Genomic DNA, 22758 nt, shown 5'->3' with positions numbered 1-22758 from the left:
CAGAAAACAGCTGTTTTTCTCTTTGTTTACGATCAATTCCGGCGTCTTTTTCACTTTATTATTAGTTATTAATTTATAAAGTAGTCAAAATATAAAGCCATGGACGCCAAAAAGATATCTTTTGGCTTCAGCAAACTGGCCAAGAAACCGAACATCCTGCCCAGCAAGCAGCCAAAGGAGGAAAGCAAAGTGGAACTGATAAAATGTTTGGAGGGAAACGAAATAATTTCGGTGGCGTAAGTTAAATTGTTATTTATTTAAGCTTTTATAATTACCAGTCATTTCCCAGCGAAAAGGTGGAGGCCGCCCCGCTGACAATCCAAATGATTGGCATGCAGAAGACTTCGTCTGCCCTGGCCAGTTTGATGAGGCGACGGGCGGTTTTGCTGGGTGAGGAGGAGCCGGACCCGGAGGAGGAGACCCCAGCAGCTCAATCAATTGCAGAGGTCACCGGTGGCGCTATTACGGAGAGCCTGGAACAGCGAGCCGCTAGGGAATTACTATCCGCCAGCCAAAACAATGGTGCGGAAGGCTTGGATGGCCAGAAACTGGTCCTGCCGGCCGTGAAAGCCGACGAACTACCTCTCGATGGTGCCAAGGAGGCAACGCTCGATGACTATGACAATATTCCCATACAGCAGTTTGGCCTGGCGATGCTGCGCGGCATGGGTTGGGTAGATCCGCCGCCAAAAAAGAAGGGTTCGGGGCCAATTGACGATGCCCCCTTCCTGCGACCCAAGGGAATGGGTCTGGGTGCTGATAAGGCACTCAAACCCAAAGCACTGCTGGTCCAGCCAGAGAAAAACGAAGTGCTCGAGATCAAGAAGCAGGCCTACGTACGCATCCTGGGCGGCAAGCAGAAGGATCAGTATGGCCAAATCCAAGGATTCGACGACCATGCAGGACGAGTTATTGTCAAAATGGCCATTGGCGGTAACAAGGAGGCGTTCAACGAGTTCCTATGCCAACCCGTCTCCCGGAAAGAGTACTCCCAGTATGGAAAGTGCATAAGTAAGCTGAGACTTGGAAATATCTTTCTATGAAGTTAAGCATTCTTAACATTATTTTACATTTTCAGACTCCGCCAAGTATGAAGAGTTTAAAAAACAGGAAAATGAGCACGGCCAAATTATTGTGAAGCAGGAAAAGCCAGCAGAGAGTAGGGACAGGGACCGAAGGGAGGAGGGAAGATCACATCGGAACGAAGATCAAGATCGCAAGAGCTTTAAATCGGAGGAACAGAGATCTATCAAAGACGAGTATCGCAGGAGAAACAAGGATGAGGACAAAAGGTCCTATAAGGATGAGGACAAAAGGTCTTATAAGGATGAGGACAAAAGGTCTTACAAGGATGAGGATAAAAGGTCGTACAAAGAGGATGATAGCCGAAGAACGCACAGGTCCTATAAAGAAGAGGGCAAATCTTACAAGGATGAGGATAGAAAGAAATATGTGCAAGACCCAAGAAGCAGTAGCTCCTCGGCAACAAAACGGGAAGAGCGCGAGCGGCGTCGTTCACCCAGTCCCAGCAGCATAAGTTCCTCTAAAAGTAAACGCGATGACCGTGATCGGCGGCGATCACCAAGTCCCAGGAGTAGCAGAAGGGCAAAGAGCAGTTCAGACGAGGCAGACGACACAGGAGAGTCCACTGAAAGCGACTCAGACTCTGCGTACGAGCGCAGGAAACACAAGAAAAAGTCGTCCAGCCGAAAGTCCAGAAAGCACTCAAAGAAGTCGAAGAACAAATCAAAAAGGGCGGACGACTCCAGTTTAGAGAGCGACGAAAGCGCTAATGAGAATCATCGTCGACACCCCAGCAAGCACAAAAAGAAGACCAAGAAGAGCAAACACGCAAGGTCCCGAACGCGGTCTAGATCTAGGGACCGGAGGTGATTCGTTCTATTCAGTTGAAATCTTTATTTAAATATAGTTCAATAGACGCTTAAGTTCTTTTGTATCTTACTTGGGATTATCATAAATTTCAATTAACTCACAAAATAATCACAAAAATGTCTTGTCTTTTGTTGCGCGTTCTTTTTCTCTCTCCGTACGCCTCGCTTCGAGATTTCTTTCGCTCTTACATGTTACAAACTTATAGTAGGAGATGTGATGGGGCCAAGACCACGACGGGATTTGCTAGATTTCCGACGCGAACACTTTTCAATATGCTGCTCTTAACTTTTACGATACTCATAGTTTTCAAATTCAATGCTCGAGGGTGTATTTAGTGATGCGATGTGTGCATGATGGCAAGTAGATGACTTAGGCTTGTTTTATATTTTTTGGTCAAATGGTGATGCGTGTATCTGCTAGTTTGCGCTGATATTTTCTTTACTGCAGCTTCCTCTTGCCGCACTGGATCTTGTCGTTGATGATCTTCGAGGCCTTCTGGGTGATGGACTTGAAGACGTCCTTGTTCTGCAGACCCGGCCACATGGCGATGAGCAGGGTGGCAAGATACATGAGTAGAAGATTGTTGATGATGGCTCCGATCCAGGCGAGAGCCAGAAGGCCCAGGCTTATGATGATCACGAACTGGAAGGATGCAAGTTGTAAGTGACAACTCTATTATACATTTCTCAGATGCACTTACCACTGTGGACTTGCGCTCCTTGAAGAGGTATTCGTACCAGAGAACCACATTGCTCTTCACAGCACAAACCTGGCCGCAGACGTCCTCGAACTTGGCCTCCTGGTCGCCATCCCAGTTGACTCCTCCGAAGACAAGACGCGACACCGTTGGGAATATGTAGTCCAATAGCAAGCTGATCAGTCCGAGGAGCGACAGCAGGGTGATCAGCGAGAGGTCCAGGTACCACAGGACCAGGTACAGGACGCTGGTGGCGCCGAACACCACTCCGGCGTGGTACTGCTTCTCCCAGGTGAGCACGCCGTAGGCTCCCACGATGGCCGTCCGGAAGGGCTCCAAGTCGTGCTTCAGCTTGTTGAGGGCACGTTTCTGTAGGGAAAGAAGGGATATCTTAGCTCTTTGGATTTTCGCACAATGGCGACGCCGTTTTCCGGCCGGAAAGCTTTGGCGAATATCGCCCGCTGCTCACCTGGTCAACCTGTGATGCTGCCATCTTTTCTTGGCTTTCCTTTGTCTCTACTAAGGCCGAAGTTCGGTTCGGTTCCCAGAAATGTAATTGAAGCCAAAGCCAAGGTGTTGCTTTCGGTTTGATGGAAAAATCAATTTTCCTAGGCTGACTTTTTTTTATCGTTATTCGATATTAAAGGCGGTATCTGACTATCGGCACAATCGCAATGTGACCGTACTTCATCGATACTAGGGGTGGATATTTTTTAAACAGGACCTTTTTAACGAAATTTTTTATTTGAGTTTGAGATTCTATTTTCTTTGTCTTTAATTCCTAAGCAGCCTAATTTTTTCTTAAACATTATTATATTGGTTTGCGTTTTTAAGGTTTTTTTCTGTTTTCAGATTTTAAAACTAAATCGAAAAATATAAAGTTTTTCAAAGTTACTTGAAATAAATAATAAACGCAATTGTTATCAGTTTAAGTTAAATTTAAGGCACGGGCATCACTTCTGCTTTTGTAAGTTAATCAAGACATATCATAACCATCCATTGTGTTTGGCAAGGTAATGCAATCAAGTCAAATAAAGCTTTTCTACTTATAATACAAAAAATAAAAATTGGTTTCATATAAGACAACCAATAAATATTTTTTAGCATTCAAGAAATTTAAAAAATCGATTAAAAAAATAATATTACGATTGAAGGTACACCCAAGTTCGTATTTTTAAAAATTTTAACTTGATTGTGATTTTCAGCGTTGGAGCCTCGTATTGATTTTAACTAGAATGAGCACACAACAAATAATAACAGACGTTTAGCTAACATCCATATAATTGCGTAATTATGGTGGGTGATGTTGGGGGTCAGACAATAGATTACTCCTGTGGACCAAACTAAATGTTGTGTTTGAACAACTGATTAAATGATGTCGTAATATATGGACAGTCAATTGGGATGCCCGCAGAAATTGGGGCTGCTGTTCGTCCTCAACCTACTTCCAAAAATTTTATACCCCTTGCTCCTTTGGGAGACGCCTACAACCACTGCGAAAGGCAATAATATTGTTGAGTATCGAGCCATTTTTATTAAAAATAATTCAGTACACAGGTATAATTACAAAATACACCGAAATTCAAGCGGGGGTGGTAACTCAAATAATACATGTAAAATACTCCCATCCAGGTTTTCAAATGTGATGCTAGACCCCTATAATGAATTCTCTGGCGAATAAAATATAAATTCAGTCATATCTTCATGTATTTAATTGAATGATAGACAAAAAGTAATCTTGTTACTGGAGATAGTCACTACATATATCTAAAATTATCGTTATGATTAAATAGATGTACGTAATGGTTAAAAGATGAGTGGGAATTTTTTAAGTGTTTTCCTATTTGCAATACTGCACATCTTGTAAGCATGCCCTTTGGGTTTGGATTGTGAATTCCATAAGGTTTTTCTTTTGTCATTTCCTTATTATTACTTCATGGTGGATTCCTTGTTGAGACCGTTGACGATTATTATAGTTTTCAAAGTATGAAATCAAATGATATTATAAGTCTGCCGCATATTCGCTTACACGATCCCTTTGTGTAATGTTATGTTGCTAACTCGCAGTCGAGTAAAATGTCCAATATAAAGCATAATCAATAAGATTACGTTCTTTTATCTTTGTTTATCGCGTAATGTGGGTTCAGTGTCTAAAAACGTCGGCGTCCCCACGGTGAATTGTTTCCGCCGATGTTGTTGCCGCGTTGATTTCCGCCAGCACCGAATTCAAAAGGCTCCAGCTTATCCTGACCGCCGGGACCAGCATTGTTTCCAACCATTGTGGAATTGTTGCTGTTGTTGTTTCTAAATACTTCAAATGGTGATTCCGCCCCAAAATTGTCGAAGCCGGAGTTGCTGCCGCCGCCTCCGAATCCCTCCTGCAGATCGAGCATCGAGTTGAGCTGCTTGGCCTGCAGCAGCAACGCACTCTCCTGCTGACGGATGCGCATGTCCTCCTCCTGCCGGAGCATGTGACTCTGCAGCTCGCCCTGGTGACGACGCATGTTCTCCTCCTCGCGTTTTCGCATCTCCTCGGCCTGCTTCTCGCGCATCTCCCACTCCAGTTTCTTGCGCTCGTTATCCACCTCACGCTTCCTCAACTCCTGGCGCAGCAATTCCGTCTCCTGCTCATAGCGAGCGTACTCCATCTGGGCCTCCAGTTTGTCCTCCTCCATTTTCAGCTCACGCTTGAGGGCGTCCTGCTTGCTCTTGAACAGGCCGTGCAGCTGCTTCCATCGCGATCCGTACTCGTGCTCAAACGAGTTCATGTCGGCGAAGCGAGGCCCGATGCTACGCTCCTGGCAAAAGTCGGGCATCTTCTTGTTCAACGCCTTCTCCGGCAGCCCGTCATTGTCATCGTTCACCTCCATCGGCTCCACCAGGCATGGTCGCAGCGAGGACGTAAGGAAGAAGCACTTCTCATTGCACAGACGCAGACAGGCACTGGCCGAGGACTTCTTGGCGAACTCCACTATGCCCTCGCCGGTGTGCTTGCCACGATCGTCCACGACGATGCTGGCGCGCTCAATGGGTCCGAAGATCTCGAAGGACTGGTACAGCAGCTCGTTGGACACAAACTGGTTGAGATTGCTCACGCGCAGAATGGTGGCGTTGGGTGCAAAACGGACGCGCAGCTGGCGTCCCTTGCGCATGGAGCCGTCCAAAGCGCGCTTGGCCTTCTCGGCATTTGGATGGTAGTCGACCTTCAGGAATGTAAAGTTCTTGTCCAGGTTCGAGAAGATCTCGGAGATCTCGCCGTACGGCTTGAACATCTCGCGCAGCTCATCGTCGGTGATGTCGCCGGTCAGGTTGCCCACATACAGGCGGTTGCGCCCAGAGAACTTGGTCTCGGTGGGCACCTCAATGGGCGGCAGTTCGAGGGTGGGTCCGCCAATGCTGCGCAGACGCTGGGCAATGAAGAAATCTTCGCCGCCGCGTTGGCCACCGCCACCCATGGTGTTGTTCATGCCTCCAGGTCCTCCAGAGCGATTGCCGCGGTTACCACGCTGCTGTTGGTTTCCACCTCCACCGCCGCCGATCGTTTGATTGAGGCCAACGCCACCACCGCCGCCGCCACGTCCTCGGAAGCCTTGTCCTCCCTGGTTTCCTCCTTGGTTTCCTCCCTGGTTGCCGCCTTGGTTTCCTCCCTGATTGCCACCTTGATTCCCCTGACCTGGCCCCTGGTTGGCATTCTGATTGGGCTGGTTTTGCCCACCGCCACCGCCGCGTCCTCTGAAGCCCTGTCCGCCTTGGTTACCCTGGCCTCCTTGGTTGCCTTGGCCTCCTTGCTCTCCCGGATTTCCTTGATTTCCCTGGTTGATATTTTGGTTTTGGCCACCTCCTCCGCCGCCACCACCACGTCCTCTAAAGCCCTGGCCTCCTTGGTTGCCGGCATTACCTTGATCGCCCTGGTTTCCCTGGCCTTGTCCTTGGTTGGCATTTTGATTGGGCTGATTTGGGCCACGTCCTCTGAAGCCCTGTCCTTGTCCACCCTGGTTACCTTGGTTCCCTTGGCCTCCTTGATTGCCCTGTCCCTGGCTGGCGTTCTGGCTCGGCTGCACTGGGTTGGCGGCGTCTGTGGGGTCATTATTCTTTGCGGGCGCATTGCTCGCAGCCGGCTTCGGCGATTCGTTCGGCTGCTTCTGATTGGCATTATTTGCAACCTGGAAACCCTGGCGGTTTTGATTTTGGTTGCCTCCTCGATTGCCGCGGTTGCCGGTGAATCCGCCTCGGCCACCGCCTCCGGCACCACCGCCTCCACCACCGCCGGCTACTCCACCTCCACCTCCATTCTGGGTGTTCGGCCCAAATCGAGGCTTTTTTTCGGCAGGATTACCATCGCTTGCGGCGTTTTGCTTCGGGGCAGTGTGCTTGCCGAGATTCTTATTGGCTAGGTTGCCCCTCAGCTGGCGCTGCGGCAACGGCGATGCGTTACTGGAGTTGTTGAGCTTAACTGCACCTTCCATTGCACTAAAAAAAAATTGTCCTTTTTGCAGATAAAAAATGCTCTATGCCGAAAAACACCGATGGAAGTGTTGCCAGGTGGAAAAAAGTGGTGGAAAGTCGAGATGGACCTGCATCGATTATCCAAAACTATCGATGCTCGCAGGAATGTCGGAGTATCGATATTTTGCTCCCAAGCATCGATTAGTTTTAAAAACTGCAAAAATTCAAATGAATTCTTAAACCCAAATGTTTTAAAAGATTAATTTTTATAAGTTAAGAATTTGCTGAAGCTCAAAAAACATTCAGGCCTGGCAACACCAACGAAGGTCCCGAGTCTTTGGTTAACGTCAATATTGAAACAATGGAGCTAAAAATAAAATAGACGAACCCAGATTTTCAGCCGTTTGCAAAAACATAAAAATAAATTATATTTGTAATTAAAACCAAGAATTACCTACCTCGTTTCACACTCCTCCCTATATTATTCAAATTTGAAAGATTATTGGCGCCATGATCAAGAAACCCCAAAATTGAAAAAAGAATAGGTTCTACATCTTTTGCCCCAAAATCAAACACCTCAATTTATTTATAGTTAGTTTTAAAGTTTTATTATTCGCTCAAGCTTGCTGAAGATTCTCGGTTGACATTCGGTTTTCTAGTACATGTAATAATTAGTTTAACTAATGCTAAATATAATCTTGCTGTCCATTTACGAGTAATTGAAGTATGGATTCGGTTTATTTGTAAAAAGCGCTTGTCGTAAAATAAAATGGAATAATATTCTTTTGCACTGCAGTTTTCCATAGTTTGCTCGATTCGCATATTGTATATAGATTTATTTTCATATCATATCCCGTGCCTAACGCTTGCTTCGAAACTCAATGGCTAAATATACATCAAATATATGTGATTTAATTTCCTTTTTGAGATTCTCGAGTTGTACAGTAAATAAACTACATATTACGTTATATTATTCTGACAATTAAATATATGAAAAATATGCATTTCTCGATTTGTTTGGTGTATTTTGGTGTAAATAGCGTGTGGCGCAATATCATTTGTAGTTTTACTTGTATTGTTGGGGTGTACCTCCGTATTGTATATATATATCTGGATATCTTTCGAAGCGGAACGTATGGTTGGTTGGGGGCACAAGATGTTTCGAGTAAATTTGTATAAAGGTTAAGGTAATGCGTTTATCTTTAGTAAGGCACTAGTTACACCTTAAGACGCCGCTTAACGTGTAACTACTGACACTGACTACGACACAAATTGCGATTGCAATGCGGTTCTCCCTCCTCCAAACTCTCCGATCCGCGCTCTTCCAGCGATTCTTTAAAGCTTACGTGTACATTTCATTAGCGTATTCATTTCTACATTTTCAATTATCAATTTCCAACTTTCAACTGCCAATATTCAATTTTTCAATTTCTTATTCGTTTTCATACATTTTCACTTAGCTGCTACGGGGCACTGCACTGCGCCAAACGAAACTAAACCACCTACTAAAGATAAGACTGCCGGAAAGGTCCGATCGGATCGGGAATTAGCAACTACGTGAAGCGACAGCCACAACTGGGTTTTCGAAATCGTTTTCGACTGAGTTCCTAGTGGGTGGTGGTGGTGAGAGTTGAGACAGTGTGTACTGGTAGGCTGATAGTAATTCTTTTGGGGATAGTACATTTCAGTGTGTTTACGCTTTGGGTGGCTTGTTACGCTAGTTACAATGTCTAACCTATAAGTACATAGCATTAGGGGGAGAGACAGAGAGAAATAGAAAGAGAGTTGGTATATAGTTAGCGATTGGGTTGTTCTAAGTCGGACTAAAAACTAGTTTTAAACTACGTACAAAGTTTAAAATGCAACTGCTCGGGCGAGGGAGAATTTAATTTCGATTTAGTTCTCTTCTTGTCGTTCTGGCTTTAGTTCTTTGTTTTGCAAGTTAAAATCGGTATCAAAATCCATTCAATGATGACATGTAGTAGTGTCCCGTGGTGAGTGATTTAGATTACAGGGATTGTTTGTATGTTTCTGTAGTTGGCGGCAGTTTTGGAACTTGTTTAACATTGACTAACCTAGTTGCAGTGGCTACTCTCGCTCCAAGTGGCTGGTGTGTGTGGGGGGCGTGTGTGTCGTATCTGGGGGATTCACATGCATAGCGGGCTAACAACTAAGTGCAGGGATGGTATCTCGTATAATGCTTGCTGCACATTTCTTGCCCGACTCTGATATAGTTCTGAGCTCTCAGCTTACAGGGGTCACTCGATTTCGTTCGAGACAAGAGTGCTGGCGGGCTTAGTAGTTAGGTTCAAATGAAAAACTTTCAGTTTATTATAAAATTTCACACTTTTCAAATCTTACGATGACTTCGTTTCGTATGTTCTCGTACATGTTCTTATGTATTTATGGACAGGGATAATGGACTGCGGGAATGTGCGGGCGTTCGAGTATGAGTACGTGTGATGCGCTTATTGCTTATGCTTCCGCTTTGACATGTACAATGAGATTCGCATTCTACTTAAGATAACTCATTTCGTAAATCATAAATTAGACCATTAACTAAAACAAGCAATTCACAAAAAATATACACTTAAAATCATAAACACAATCGGATGTTCCATGGTACGATACCAATGTCAATGTGGGTCTAAACTTAAAACATAGCGAGCTGATGAACGTAAGCTACCAGTATAGGTCGAACATAAAATTAAAATGTTTTACAGAGAGTTTCATATTTCATATTATACATAAGGCCGTTGGGGGGAATCGAGTTTAATACTTAAAAGTAAGGTCTTCATTTTCGTCGTCCTAATCTTACTTGCCAGCTTATGTTTTTTGGGGATAAGCTGTTGATAAAGCAAATTCAGCAGGCAGTTTTCTGCATGCGTGTCTTTCTGTGTTCTTTGTTTTTTTTTTGGGCTGTGTGGATGTATGGATGGCATGGACGTGGGCGTGGCAGGTTGGAATGATGATCGTTCCTTGTGACGCATATATTACAGATACAGTTTTGGTTGCTTGTGGTTTTTGATCGGTATCAACAAACTAGTGCTGATTATTTACATCCAAGTGGATGTCACATTAGTCTGATACTGAGTGTTGTTGATTCTTGTTCTGTAGACGACTGTTGTTGTTGTGTTTGATTTGCATTTGCTTTGGATTGTATTGGATTGATTTTTACATATCGGATGCGTTTAGTTCAAGAACTTTGCTACTGTTATCATTATGAGGTTGGCCAAGATGATGCAAATGCTTGATTCTGGCAAATAACTACCTCCGGCCACGACCACATCCTTCTCCTCCAGGAGCGGATAGTCGATGACGTGGATGATTCCGTTGGTGCACTCCACATCTGGCCGGTACACGTTGATCTTCTTGTAGTTCCAGATGATCACATAGCCTGCAAGAGGAAGTAGTCGTTGTTAGCAAGTGGGTCAAATAGAAACTCAATGTTTTATGCACTCGTTGGGTGGCTAATGCTAGTGGATTGCCCAATGGGAGAGCTATGGGTGGGCAAGGCCAGGTTAGGGGGTTTTGTGGGCGGTGCGATGTGGGTGTGACAAACGACAGCACTCACCAGTCCATTCGTGACTAGCATACTCATCATGGAGATCTTTCGATTGGACAACGATTAGATTTTGTTATTAAGCAGAAAGCGAGAAATTTAGTTCGAGAGTTGTAGAAAAAGAGGTTCGGTTAGTAATGCAGCACGGTAGGGGGCACCAATAGAATAAAATCAGATTTATATGAATCGAATCGACTTGAATTGAAAGGACAAGAAGCAGAGCCATTGGCTTCCCATGCGAGATACTTACGTCCAGCCTCCTCCTCCACCCGAATGCTCAGGGAGTCGCGGAACGTGGGTAGGACAACGCTGCCCGATTCCTGCGAGAACTTTACCAGATCCTTCATGGTGTACTCCTTATCCGAAATGGCCAAATGACGCTCCAGGATTGACTTGGACTGTAATTGCAATAAAATATATGAGTATTAAAGAGGAGATAGACGGCAGGGTCATAAACTTACATGATAGGCAAAGTCTTGCATGAAGAGCTTCTTGTGGGCCGATGGGTAGTCCAGCTCGGTCTTCTGCCAGCCCTTGTCCCTGGGCACAAAGTAGGTGAAGCGGCGTTGTGTGTTGTTAAGCTGGTCGTTGAAGTGCGAGAACTTGCCCATCTTGTAGGTGTCACTGTGGGAACAAGGTGAAATTTAAAAAGAGTTTTATTAAAGCTTTAAAATCTATCCTACCTCATCATGGGATCGGACTCGAGTTTGCCAAGAACTGTTGTGTAAGGCACGCCCAGGACGTGGTCGATAATGTGGACAAAGCCATTGGTCTGGGCCACATCAGCCTGGATAACGGTGGCATTGACGCCGCCTCCCTCAACGGTGATCACGGTATCCGTTCCCTCACCACGGACGTTGAAGTACAGGAAGGTGTTGTTGTTGACAGTGGGCACCTGAGCAATCTGGGGTCAGAAAGATTAAATTAAAATATAATTAAATAAGTGGTTTAAGTGGACGCTCACCAAATTGGCATTCTTCTGCCTGATCTTATCCACATTCAAGCGGTCCTTGATGATGTGCATGTTCAAGATTTGCCTCATCTTGTTGCGGTCTCTGTAAAGTAGAATTATTTGTTACGAATGGTTGACATATTTTTGTATAATCTTAGGGATTTTACCGCAGAACATTGTTGATATTGGAAGAGTTCCAAGCCTCATTGCTGGGTGCCAAAATAGTCACTTCCGACAAGCTGTTGATGTCGTCCAAAACTGCTCCTCCATTGTCCATGATAACTTCGTAGAACTTTCGCAGAGCTCCGTTCTCAGCATTCTCCTTTAAAACACAGTACACAATTATTAAGGGGGGTTCAATATATAAGTAAAGCAGGTTGCCTTAAAGAAAATTTATCTAAATAAAATACTAAATGAGGGAAGGGTACGCATAAGCATTTGAGGTTTTTGGAGATTTTTTTACACGTAAAAACAATTATGAAAACAATACAACAATGAGACAAAAGTCCGATTATAATGTAAACCAATTAAACACATATTGAGTGGGGGATGGGTGGCTGGCCAATTGAGTCGTGAATCAATGGGGATGTCAAATGACTCACTACAAACATCGTAAAGTATGCGATTTTATGGTAACAAAATCTGTAGACTCATTGAGTTAATAGTGCGGTGGTTGGGTTGGATGGCAATTTGATAGCGAAGCGTTGCACTGATGACTGTTGTGGTTTTTGTTCTTGTTCTGCTGGTGTGTTATTTACTTACGTTCATGAACTAAATCATTTTTTTAACGGTGTGGTAGAAGAAATACCATTCGATGTGATTTAGTCAAGATAGGGTTCGAACAAAATTGAATTGAAACATTTAAATATTAATTTTTTGGGGACACGGGTTCCACGCAGATTGACCGAGTTGTTCCGCCACATAAGAACGTTTGAAATGAAGCAAGGGAAATATATTTAATTTTCGTTGTTCTTAGGCATTTTGCAGTGAGCAGGCTAATGTTTCCTTTTATTTACATTATTGTTTAACGGCGTGCACTTGTCAAAAATGTACAGCGAAGTCTATAAAAGCCAATATATTTTAAGAAAACTTCAAAATTTACATTTAAGAAAAAGCGATAAAACCAAAATTCCGATCCAAACAAAAATGTTTGGTGGAAATAATATGGAAAACTGAAAATCGACATAAATTTTAAATATTTCATTGTTAAATTAATCCTTTCATTAATTCTCCTAAGCATTTTCTAAAGCAGCATGTGCATTTGTTTTGATTTTAATCAAATTACTAGTGCTGGACATTATTATTTTATACATTTTATAGATTTTACGACTTCACAGCCACTTGATCAACCTTACACTTCTGGACGAAAACCATGCATTGGGACAATACTTAGCAGGGGATGCAACACAAAATGCAACTTTAAAGAAACTAATAAACTTAATTTAAAAATCGGATTTGTATTCTGTTTACCTTGAACGACTGAATGCGTTAACATATTGGTTTTGTTTCAATTTGTCGGTGCATCGATTCAATTTTAGAGCGATATGTGGTTGGATTGGGTTGTGTTGTAGTTTTAGATACAATTATTCGGCATGTGGCGAGAAACAAAGGACAGAGGTATGGATCAGTAAGTAGCCATAGGAGCGTATCACAAGTAATTACAACAGAACTAGATTGGAAATTTCGAAAACGATAGCACGATATGGGGGTGCTGACGATTCGAGCCACTCTACACTCCGTACCGCAACTATAAAACTATCTTTACGAGAACTACATTACTTGACTCGTCGTATTGTCATGGGAAATAGTTCACTCAATTATGTTTCATAGTTGCGAAACGCAGTGTAACAATGTGTATGCCTATGAGGGAGCTATTTATCAGGCTGGGGGTGGAGTTTTCGGATTAGGCTTATAAGAAACATAGACAGCTACGATTACGATTACGATCAAAGCATGCCTGCTGATAGCGAGCGAACGGTGATTGACCATCGATATGCACAGCGATTGAGGGTTCGAAGAGCGTTAGCCAATCAGTGATAAAGAGTAATTTATAGATGTTCTCTTGAGGCTATTAGGTTGCCAATGCATTCAATACAGAACAATGGGGTTTTTTGTGAATGAAGTTTTTGTCGATTTCGGTCAGATCGAGCAAAGCGCATTTTCATCAATTTTTTCTTTGAAGTGTGTGCCAATTGGTGATATTATCACGTATTGAATTTCGAGTGCCAATTTCCAGCACCTTGCCCAACTGAGTCAGTCAATTGCACTTTTCAATGCAATAACTGCCAGTGAAATGCATTCTGATACGGAAATCTGATTCATAGAAAAAAAAATTTACATGAATTACATTACGTTTATATAAATTGTTTTTTTTTTGGTTTTTCAGTTTTTGGCAATACTTACATTACACCCAAAATTTTTTTAAAATAAAATTTATATTTTAAAAATTATTTTAAAATAAAATTTTGCTTTTGATTTTACATAGATCCGAATCGGAATACTGACTTTTGAGCAAATTCCTTGGTTAGAGGAAACTTGCGCCAAATTTGGGCAAAAATTCAGTTCTACATAAAATCAGTCTTTTGGGTTTTCAGTTGTTTCAATAGGATGTATCTAGGGGTAATTAGAACTAGTGTCTGCATTGAACTATTCTATTCTGTGTGTTTATGTGTTTAAGCTGTGGTTTCTGGGTGCCATTTTATTTGGTTTGGCTTTGCCCCCAGTTGAGCTGCGGGAAATCTTTAGCCTTAGGGATTTTCCCCCTGTGGCGACATATTTTTTTTACTCAGGAGCTGCTCAATTAGGGTCAAAGAAAAGCCGAGTGTTTGAAATGTGTGTGTTTGAATGTCTTAAGCTCATGTATCGTAGCATTTGCTGGGGCAGCTGGCAAGCGTTTTAATTGGTTTCCCAGTCTCCTCGGCTCGGAACTGCCGCCAGCGCTATCTTTAAGTGCGTGCCGAGCCAATCAAAATGCCAAGCCTTATCACAAGCCGCAGGCACTATCATTGTGTCTGGTCGTCTGTGTTCTGGACTGTCTGTGTCTGTGTCGTGTCGGTGTGGCTACAATTGCCCTGGATGCGTTTCTCCAACACCCCACATACCTGCAGAAACTGGGTGACCGTCGTATCGATGATCATCAGCGGACGGTGGATCAGATGGACCACTCCGTTGCTCACTGGGATGTTGGCCTTGACAATCTCGGCCAGGACCACTCCCTCGCGGTGCTTGGCATCACCCACAATGGTGTTGGACTTGACGTACACTGCGATATAATGGGAATACATTAATAACTTAGTTCTTTAAAAATTCATTTGTTTAGAATTTTTTTTTATTTAGAAAAATTATGTTTACTCACTTTTGCCGTTCTTCTGCTTGAAGAAACTGACGGTGACCTTGAGCAAATCCTCAAAGGCGGCGGAAGTCTTGGGGTCGTCGTGCTGGGCAGCGGCAGTGAAGATGACAGTGTTGGGTATCACATGGCCATCGATGACCTTGGCGTCCACCAGGCTGCTGCGAGCCGTTAGCTAGGATCCCAAAGGGTTTGTAAGATTATGAAGCCATATAACTAAAATACAAGCCAACCTTGAAGCCCTCATCGACGGGCACCAGGAAGGTGTGCTGTCCGGCGGCATCATAGACCGACTCCTTCTTGGCCATCGTCACCTGCGTGCGGTACGTGCGCACACCGATGTTGTCCACATTGAACTCCTCGGCCTTCTGCAGGAACTTGAGAGCATTCGGGTTGCTGGGGGTGTCCGAATGGCCAGCCTTGACGGTGAGCGGCTCCAGCACCTCGTCGATGATGTGCATGATCTGTGGGTGGTCGGTGGACATGGGAGGGAGTTTAAATGGGTTGGAATTTAACATGAGTTTGTGAGGCCACTGACCTGCCGCTTGCCATCGTTGTTCGTCTCCACACTGAGCGAGGGTATGATCCGGGCATTGTTCACAAAGATGTCGCCGTTCGAGTTCTTTGTGATGAACAGCGGCGGATTGCCGGCCATGTCCGATGACACGGTATTCGGCAGTCGTTTCTGGGTGTACGCCTCAGTGGCTGCAATGGGAAGTCAGAGGGTGGAGTCATGTCATTTTTTGATGTTTTATTATCGTTAATCAGCCTGATTGAAACTGGGACTCACTAATGTGATAGAGCACATGGGCGGTTTTGCTCTTGTAGCGCTGGAAGGCTTCATTGGTGGGCACAAAGATCGTGCAACTGCGCAGCGAAAGCGTCGAGTTGGCAATTTGATTGCTCTCCAGCAGGCTGTAGAACTGAAAAGATACATGGACGGGTTCGTTACACTCATTCGCGTCGCTCTATTGCCAATATCTTATCGAACCGAGTGGGTGGGGTGGGGGAGTAAGTGGGTGGTGGTTCTCGGGCGGAGTGGGTGCTTTCTGGGGGTGGTTCGCCGACGGTTGTTGGGCGGTTTTGGCAAAACGGCAACCGGCCAGCACCATGGCAACGTCTAACAAACTAATAAAATGAGGAACAACATTATGCATGTGTCCTGGTTGGGATGGCAGGGCGGCGTTCCAGAAAAAAAGGTTTATTGAACCAATTACGTAAGCCTCTAGGGGTGGGTAACGCCTGCCGCCCAAGTGGATTGTGTGTCATTCGATTCGAGAGCGGGATGTGAAAATGCATTTTCCAGCCACAGCTACAGCCACCCCAAAAAGGCAGCCACTGACCCTAAAGCAGGCCCTCCAGAGTCAGTTGCTCGAGCGGACCGCCGCCACCTGCCCCTGCCACATGAGGCCACATGCAACCGCACACTCTGCGGCTTCTCGGCGGAGAACCACTGGCCGCCACGCCCCGCTGCACATTCCCAGTCGGGTTTATGAGGTCCTGCGGACCTATCTGTGTGTGTCTCCCCGTATGCCTGTGTGGGTGCGTGTCCTGCCGAGGACAACACCTTTTTCCGTGCCCTCCTTTAAAACGGTCGGTCGTGTGACTCTCGTGTTGTCGTTGCTGCCCAGCATGAGTCATGGCAATTTGGCTTTAAAGGTCCTTCCTTTCCCTTTTCCCTTCTGGTTCCCATTTCCCCTGCCTGCTGAACATATCTATGCTCTGGCATCGCCAACACACACGCATGTACACTGAGAGAAAATTTAGGTATTTAGAAATGTGCTATGCTGTAGGTGTGTCGGCAGACGCTGAGCAGAGATAAACTCAATCTTTAGCCCTATAAGTTTCTGAGTAAGCAGAACCACTTCAAATAATTGAATTCGTTTAAGTGTAATCCGAGTTCAAGAAGGGCAAACAAGTCCTTATCCTCTCTTAAAATGGGAAGAACAATGATACGATTATAATATTTGAACTATTCCCTAGCTCATTCGATTTTACTTTGATAAAATGCTAAACAGTTCCAATTGGTAGTTTTCCCCCAGTGTAAATACTTTTTATTCTCGCTCTCCATTCGGTTTCTTTTTTGGTAATTCGAGACCGTCAGTTGTCGGGGCCGTTAGCGGTGTTGTTGTCCTGGTCGTGGACATTCGAGTCGCCGCTGGCTTTGTTCTTGGCCCGTCTCCGGTTGATGGCCAGGACTGCTTGGCCGGTTTCTATTTCGCTCTCGAAGTGTTTTTGCTTATCTGCCAGGAGAGTGCCGTACTGCTAAGTGGGGTCTCAGGGACTGACTGTGGCATATGTCACAGGTTGATGTGGGATATGGGATATGGGATACCTTCAGGTACAATGGCCTAGAGATTCGAGAGAAGTTTGAGTGAATAGAAGATATTGTTTGCCCCGAAAACGGTGACACTTTCACTTGGCGGCCATTTTGCCATGCCCATCTGTCAGCATCCTTAGCCATTTCAACCCCCTTGGGTTCTGGCCAGAAGCCTTTGACAATTAGACGCAATTACTTTCATAAATTTCCGTTATCGAATGCTTTGCATTTGATGAAAGCCGGGAGAGCAGGGCGGAAGGGAATGAGTTTCCGGCTCTTTTGGCACATCATCGCGATAAGGCGTCGAGCTCTTTCCCCGGGGAGTCCTTTTCGGAAGCCCTCGAATCTGATGCAACTGCTAGCGTATTATCCTGTCATCGAAAAACAGTTTCCCTTTTCGGGCTGGGGCGTCTCATTTACTATGCAAACATCACTCTACGCCGCCAAAAATTGCTCCCAAGGGGGAGGGTTCTTGAAAAGCGCATTTTGATTTTCCCGAGTGCCGAGCCAATGACCCTGGGGCCACCAGACGCACCCCGAACATCAAGGGTGCGAGTCAGACGGCGGGGCAAACAATAATTTGGCCAATGGCCCGATGAATACCGCTTAACTAAATTAAGTCCGACATACATGCGAGTTGTACATAGATGATGTCTTTTGTTTTCGGTCCAATTTTACAATAGCTTAATTGTGTGTTCGTGTGGTTTCTGTTTGGTTTTTGGAATTGCAGCTTACCCTAACATACCTCCTCAAGGATTCGACAAAGCCCTGAAAGAGATAGAGAGAGAAAGAAAGAAAGAGAGAGAGACAGAGAACCGCTGGCAGTTCAAACTTGTTTTGTTTTCCTTCGATTTGTAGCCAAAAATTGTACTAATTCCTATACCAAAAATTCTACAAAAACTGGGGGAAGGCGCGGCACTTGAGGAAATTGAATTTCCACCATCTAATGGAGCCATTACAACTAATTAGCCAAGAGAGCGAGGGCCAAGCTTCGTGTTTCGGAGTAGGGACAGAAACCGGAGCAGGAGCAGGGGCTGGGGGAAGCTGGTTTCCTTCTGGGCGAGTGCATGTTGTATAAATAAATTTAATTGGTACAAATTATGTATGCATATGTCGGCTGTGGTACAGCACATTTTCTTTTTGATAATTGCAGCGGCAGCAGAAACAGAAAACACAAGCGAAAGCGATCTCAACCCCCGCCGACGCCGGACTTGGGATTGAGATTGGGGCAGCGGCCCGGCATTTCTCTTTTAATTGGCAGGGCAGTGGGAAAGGGGGGTCGAAGGGGGGCTTCTACGAGCGGCTGAGCGGCATCACTCCGAGGCCATTCCGCCCCCACGGCACGGATCATAAATGCACATAAGTAAATGCATGGCTCGGAGATCCGTCTATGAGCATCTGGATCCATTAAGGTCAGTCGTGGCTCATTCATCGCCTGCGCGCCTGTAATGGAGCTCGTCGCATATCAAATAACGCGCCTTGGCATCGCATTGAATTCTTAAATTAAATTTAATTGAATTCGATGATGCTGCCAGTGAGAGTGCGGACTGGTCGGCACCGCGAGTGCTCCTAGACGGAGTTCAGCCAGCAGTTGACAACCGAGCGCGGGTCCACACCCCCACTCGGCCGACTGCTGCAATTGCATCAGTCAAAGGTTAAAAATTAAAATTAATAAAACGCACAAGACGTTGACGCACGACAGGAAGTGGGGGTCAATCGCAGGAGGTCGTTTCTCGTTTCTCGGACCCGCACATGGTCAGCAATGTGTTTTTTAGGTACACGCACGCCTGGGCAATGAGTGAAATTTCACTCAGGAATTTAAAGATAAAAAACCAAGCTCTGCTTATCCCAATTAGTTTCCCCCAGTGCTATATTTAAGGTCTGAGTCAGTGGCACTGGGATCAGCAGGGAATGCGATATGGGGCTATATTAGCTCATTTAAAACTCTCTCTCCCGAGCTCGGTAATTTGCCAAGCAAAACCACAGTCCGCAAGCCGCAAGCCAAGACACAGCCAACCCACATTTATCTAAACCATCAGCATGTAATGAGAAGTGCAGGCATAATGAGGGAAGAATGCTATCTTTGAGCTAGGCGGAACTAGATACCCTTGCTCACAGGCTTTGTGGTTGTTTTAATAGGATTCATGTTATTCAAAGAAATATTATTAAATATCTATCAATAGGATTAGGACCCTGGATCTTAAAAATTCTAAATACATTTATTTATCTCTGCAGCTCATCAAGAAATGTGACTTGAAGTGCGGCTGCCAAGAGTTGACTTTAATCCTTCAGTTTTACGGCTTTGAATTTACATAAGCGACTAAAGATCACTTTCCGCCCCTACCAAATGGACCCACCCCCATGTGCGGCCGGAAACGTTTTTTCTGAATGTGGCAAACTGCCGGGCGAAGTTACAATACCCTCAGGCAAGGGTGCAAATGAGCAGGCCGGGTCCCCCTGCTCGTTTTTATTTTTCGCTGTACGCTCTGCTTAGTCCATCGCTGTGTTTTCTGTGTGGATGCAACTACTTCCCTGAGACCCAGGTTCAGAGACACCTGCAGCAACAATTGCCTCCGCCTATCCCGCTCTATGGTCGAACGCTTTCTTTTTACTTGGAATACATTTACTTTTCGCCCAGCATGTATTTCGGGAGTCAAGTGCTAAGCAGACTAGAAAATTAGGCAGGGGCTTAGACTTGCTTTTCCACAAGGGTTCCAAACTAGTTACAGTCCGTAAATATTACGGCTAATCTATTGTTTATCACTAGTTTGAGTTCACAAGGCCAACGATTTAAGAAAGGCTCTTCTGAAGCTAAGATCTTTTTTTCAGGTGTAAAATTATGAGCCCCTCTGCTGGGCAAACCCCCGCCCCTGGGCTCATTACACATGTTGTTCTTCTTATTTCAGCCGCGTACCTTTGTTGGCTTCTGACTTTTTTACACTTTAATGTGTTTTTCTATGTGCTTTCTGTGTGAGTTGGCCTGTGAAGGTGTAAAAAGGCAAAACTAGACATAAAACTGTTATGCTCAGTGGACGTCAACGGCCGGCGTTTGCGGACTTGTGCTAAATTTATGTGGCTTTTCATTTTTACATAACGTAATCCGCCATGCATACGAAATGCTGCCAAGTGGAGCTAAGCGGTCGGCTGGACTTTCCGCCAGGGACTCCGCGTTTCGGGCAGCATCATCGATTTTCCGCAGCCCCAACAACAAGTGAGATGGCTAAAGGTCAAGGACGATGCTGCCGGGATAGAGCTGTAGCTACCTGTGCCCAAATGCGGGTGCCTAAGCCATCTGTCCTTCCCTCCTGCGCAGGCTCCTTTTCCGCCCGCCCCGTAGCCCCCGACACGCTTTGTCAAGGCTTTTCCTTTCAAGGCCAACGAAATGTGGCGACTCTGCGCGGGGGAGGGCACAATTACAGCCGAACTTTGACAAATTTTGGTCATATGTTGGCACGGTGAGCACTTTAGTGGAAGGTATGTAGGTCTAACAGAAATAGATTTATTTTATTTGCTAACTAAAAACCTTTATTTGCATGGAAAATATTGAACCGTTCTGTAGGATTCTGAAAAAGCGGTCAAATTTAAAAAAAGTAGAAAACAGTACTCGAAAATTTAAAAAAAATTTCAATCGCTTGGAATTTCTTAAAAGTCTTTGCTCAGCCTTTCGAAAATGAGTAATCTCAAAACGGATTCAAACTTAGTAGAATTAGTTTAAAATCCACTTTAAAAAAATTCTTTTTTTTTAAATAAATTTCGGAGTGCATATACATAATACTAAAATTCTTGCACGAGATACAAGTATCTAGCAACTGGGTGATGGAAGGTAAAGCTATGGGGCTATCGAAGGTTCCTCGCAGGCAGTGCCGACTGTACCCAAGGTGAGCGGGGGGCGGTGGGTGGTGCCTGGGGGCTTACTCGCCTACAAGTGTTTCGAACTGTTTTCTTTCGGTATTACTTGCGCCAACTGTTTCTGCTGCTACTGCTTTCTCCTTCTTGTTCTAGCACCTCTTTCTCCTCCTCCTCCACTTCATCTCCTCGTTCTTGCTCCTCCGCTTCTTCTGACTCACCTGAGAGAGTTCCGAGTCATCGCGCAATTTGTCCGCCAAATCGGCGGCGGCGGCTGCGTTCGCGGCGCAGAGCAGCGCCAAAAGCAGCGCTGCGGCGTTCAGCATTTTAGCAACAACAACAACAGCACTTGATAATGGGGCTCTGCTGGCAGTGTGTGTGTGTGTGTGTGTTGTATTTTGGGGGGCGGGGCGTGTGCGAGTGTGAGTGCGCTGCTCTACGTTTAAGATCTGCAATTCAAAGGCAAACAACAGTTAGCCGACAGGCAAACAGAATATTTCTCTTCCTCGAAAAGAAAATATTAATTCACAGATAACGTTTTCTGCAGAGCTGGGCTTTTCCCCCTTCTCGCCCTTTGTTTTTGCAAGGCTATTTGCGCTTCCTGTTATTGCCCCGTTCTTTTTGGTCTCTTTTTGCCTTGCAGCCGAGCAGGTCGAATACCGTTATGTCACATATAGAGAACGCAAGCGAAAAACGGACCACCGAGGAATCGGCAAGCACAACACAGATGAAAACTGCTAGAAGCTAAGCTGCGCTTATTGTGTATTATTTTTTCTCAATTCCGCTGTGTGTTTAATTATTATGCGCATTCCCATTCCCGCTGCCGCGGCACTTTTCTTCTTATAGTTCCTTCTCGCAGCTTTTTTTTTGTGGGGTCTTTACTCTGCGTAATTCTTGGAAAGTCGGGCTGCAGGAATCGAACGAACGCCACAGAAATTATGCAATGCACGGCCGAGGCAAGCAGATACTTTAAATAGCACACAAACGAACGCTGCGCGGGGGCAAATGGTAAATCAATAGCAAGCACTGCGAAACGGCTTGCAGCTAATTCAGAGTTATATCGTATGCACAGTATAGATTTTTCACTCTTCAAAGGGGGGAGCCAGTACCAGTCGGAGGAACCGCAACGTGCGCCACGCTCGAACGTTTTTTTCGAATTGAAATTTCAGTTTGAAACGAACAGAACAGGTTTAAGCCGAGCGTTGGCCGGTGGTGCCGACTAACTACTTCCCGCTAGATCTAGCTAGAGGTGGAGAAACATCGATGTAATCGATTTTTGGCAAGCCAATCGATAGATTTCACTTCCAGATGCAAAGGTCTTTTATTTCGCTTTTTCTTTACTGGGAATTGCGGTTGCTTTCGTTCAAACACAAAAAAACTGAAAAATATCTTAGTTAAATACTAAGTGCTAAGATTAATCCAATATTAAGTATTAAAATACTGTTATACGGTATGCCAATAATCAAATGCATGGTTTGTGTCTCGGGTTTGCAGTGACACTTAAAAAGCAGTGGCACAAACCCATAACAATAGAACCGTTTTATAAAAATATTTCAAAAACATTTTTAGAAGGTTGGAATGGTAAATTGAAATAAGATCTACAGTGTCGGAAAGCATGAAAATTGATTAATATAAATAAATTGCATTTATGTAGGTTCAGGGAACAATCTGAAGAGAATGATTATATTCATTA

General features: G+C 44.8%; 4 protein-coding genes and 1 long non-coding RNA gene across 10 annotated transcripts; 2 read left to right on the top strand and 3 right to left on the bottom strand.

Moving 5' to 3' along the window:
• Positions 1–8: 8 nt before the first annotated feature.
• LOC108023286 (G-patch domain and KOW motifs-containing protein) lies at positions 9–2001 on the top strand. The gene is made up of 3 exons (XM_017092582.2): positions 9–236; positions 290–1011; positions 1079–2001. Exons 1-3 carry the CDS (start codon positions 100–102, stop codon positions 1891–1893), a joined length of 1674 nt encoding a protein of 557 aa, XP_016948071.1. The 5' UTR covers positions 9–99; the 3' UTR covers positions 1894–2001.
• On the bottom strand, positions 1894–3232 carry LOC108023353 (ADP-ribosylation factor-like protein 6-interacting protein 1). Its single transcript, XM_017092702.3, has 3 exons — positions 3060–3232; positions 2594–2959; positions 1894–2535 (listed from the first exon to the last, which is right to left on the bottom strand). The coding sequence occupies exons 1-3, from the start codon at positions 3081–3083 to the stop codon at positions 2332–2334; spliced, it is 594 nt and encodes a 197-aa protein (XP_016948191.1). The 5' UTR covers positions 3084–3232; the 3' UTR covers positions 1894–2331.
• Positions 3233–4099: 867 nt separating this feature from the next.
• Positions 4100–7156, bottom strand: LOC108023204 (protein no-on-transient A). Its single transcript, XM_017092470.3, has one exon. It carries the CDS (start codon positions 7054–7056, stop codon positions 4741–4743), a length of 2316 nt encoding a protein of 771 aa, XP_016947959.1. The 5' UTR covers positions 7057–7156; the 3' UTR covers positions 4100–4740.
• Positions 7157–7617: 461 nt separating this feature from the next.
• Positions 7618–22318, bottom strand: LOC108023212 (fasciclin-1). Of its 6 annotated transcripts, none has more exons than XM_017092516.3 (15): positions 22175–22318; positions 21287–21514; positions 17955–17987; positions 15690–15822; positions 15438–15604; positions 15133–15363; positions 14906–15074; positions 14652–14812; positions 11718–11872; positions 11563–11653; positions 11282–11502; positions 11060–11222; positions 10849–10996; positions 10611–10646; positions 7618–10433 (listed from the first exon to the last, which is right to left on the bottom strand). In XM_017092516.3, the coding sequence occupies exons 2-15, from the start codon at positions 21389–21391 to the stop codon at positions 10228–10230; spliced, it is 2019 nt and encodes a 672-aa protein (XP_016948005.1). In that variant the 5' UTR covers positions 21392–21514; positions 22175–22318; the 3' UTR covers positions 7618–10227. The 6 variants fall into 6 exon arrangements, with proteins under 6 accessions (XP_016948005.1, XP_050745271.1, XP_050745268.1 ...); XM_050889314.1 differs by lacking the exon at positions 22175–22318 and having other exon boundaries at positions 7618–8771; positions 10308–10433; XM_050889311.1 differs by lacking the exons at positions 10611–10646; positions 22175–22318.
• On the top strand, positions 8956–13004 carry LOC127011600 (uncharacterized). Its single transcript, XR_007764714.1, has 2 exons — positions 8956–9030; positions 12871–13004. It is a non-coding gene; the product is annotated as an uncharacterized LOC127011600 (long non-coding RNA).
• Positions 22319–22758: the final 440 nt, after the last annotated feature.

The sequence above is a fragment of the Drosophila biarmipes genome, chromosome 3R (assembly GCF_025231255.1).
Source record: "Drosophila biarmipes strain raj3 chromosome 3R, RU_DBia_V1.1, whole genome shotgun sequence".
Taxonomy (NCBI): Eukaryota; Metazoa; Arthropoda; class Insecta; order Diptera; family Drosophilidae; genus Drosophila; species Drosophila biarmipes.
The sequence above is the reverse complement of the archived record's forward strand: the minus strand, read 5'-3'. Positions and strand labels throughout refer to the sequence as shown.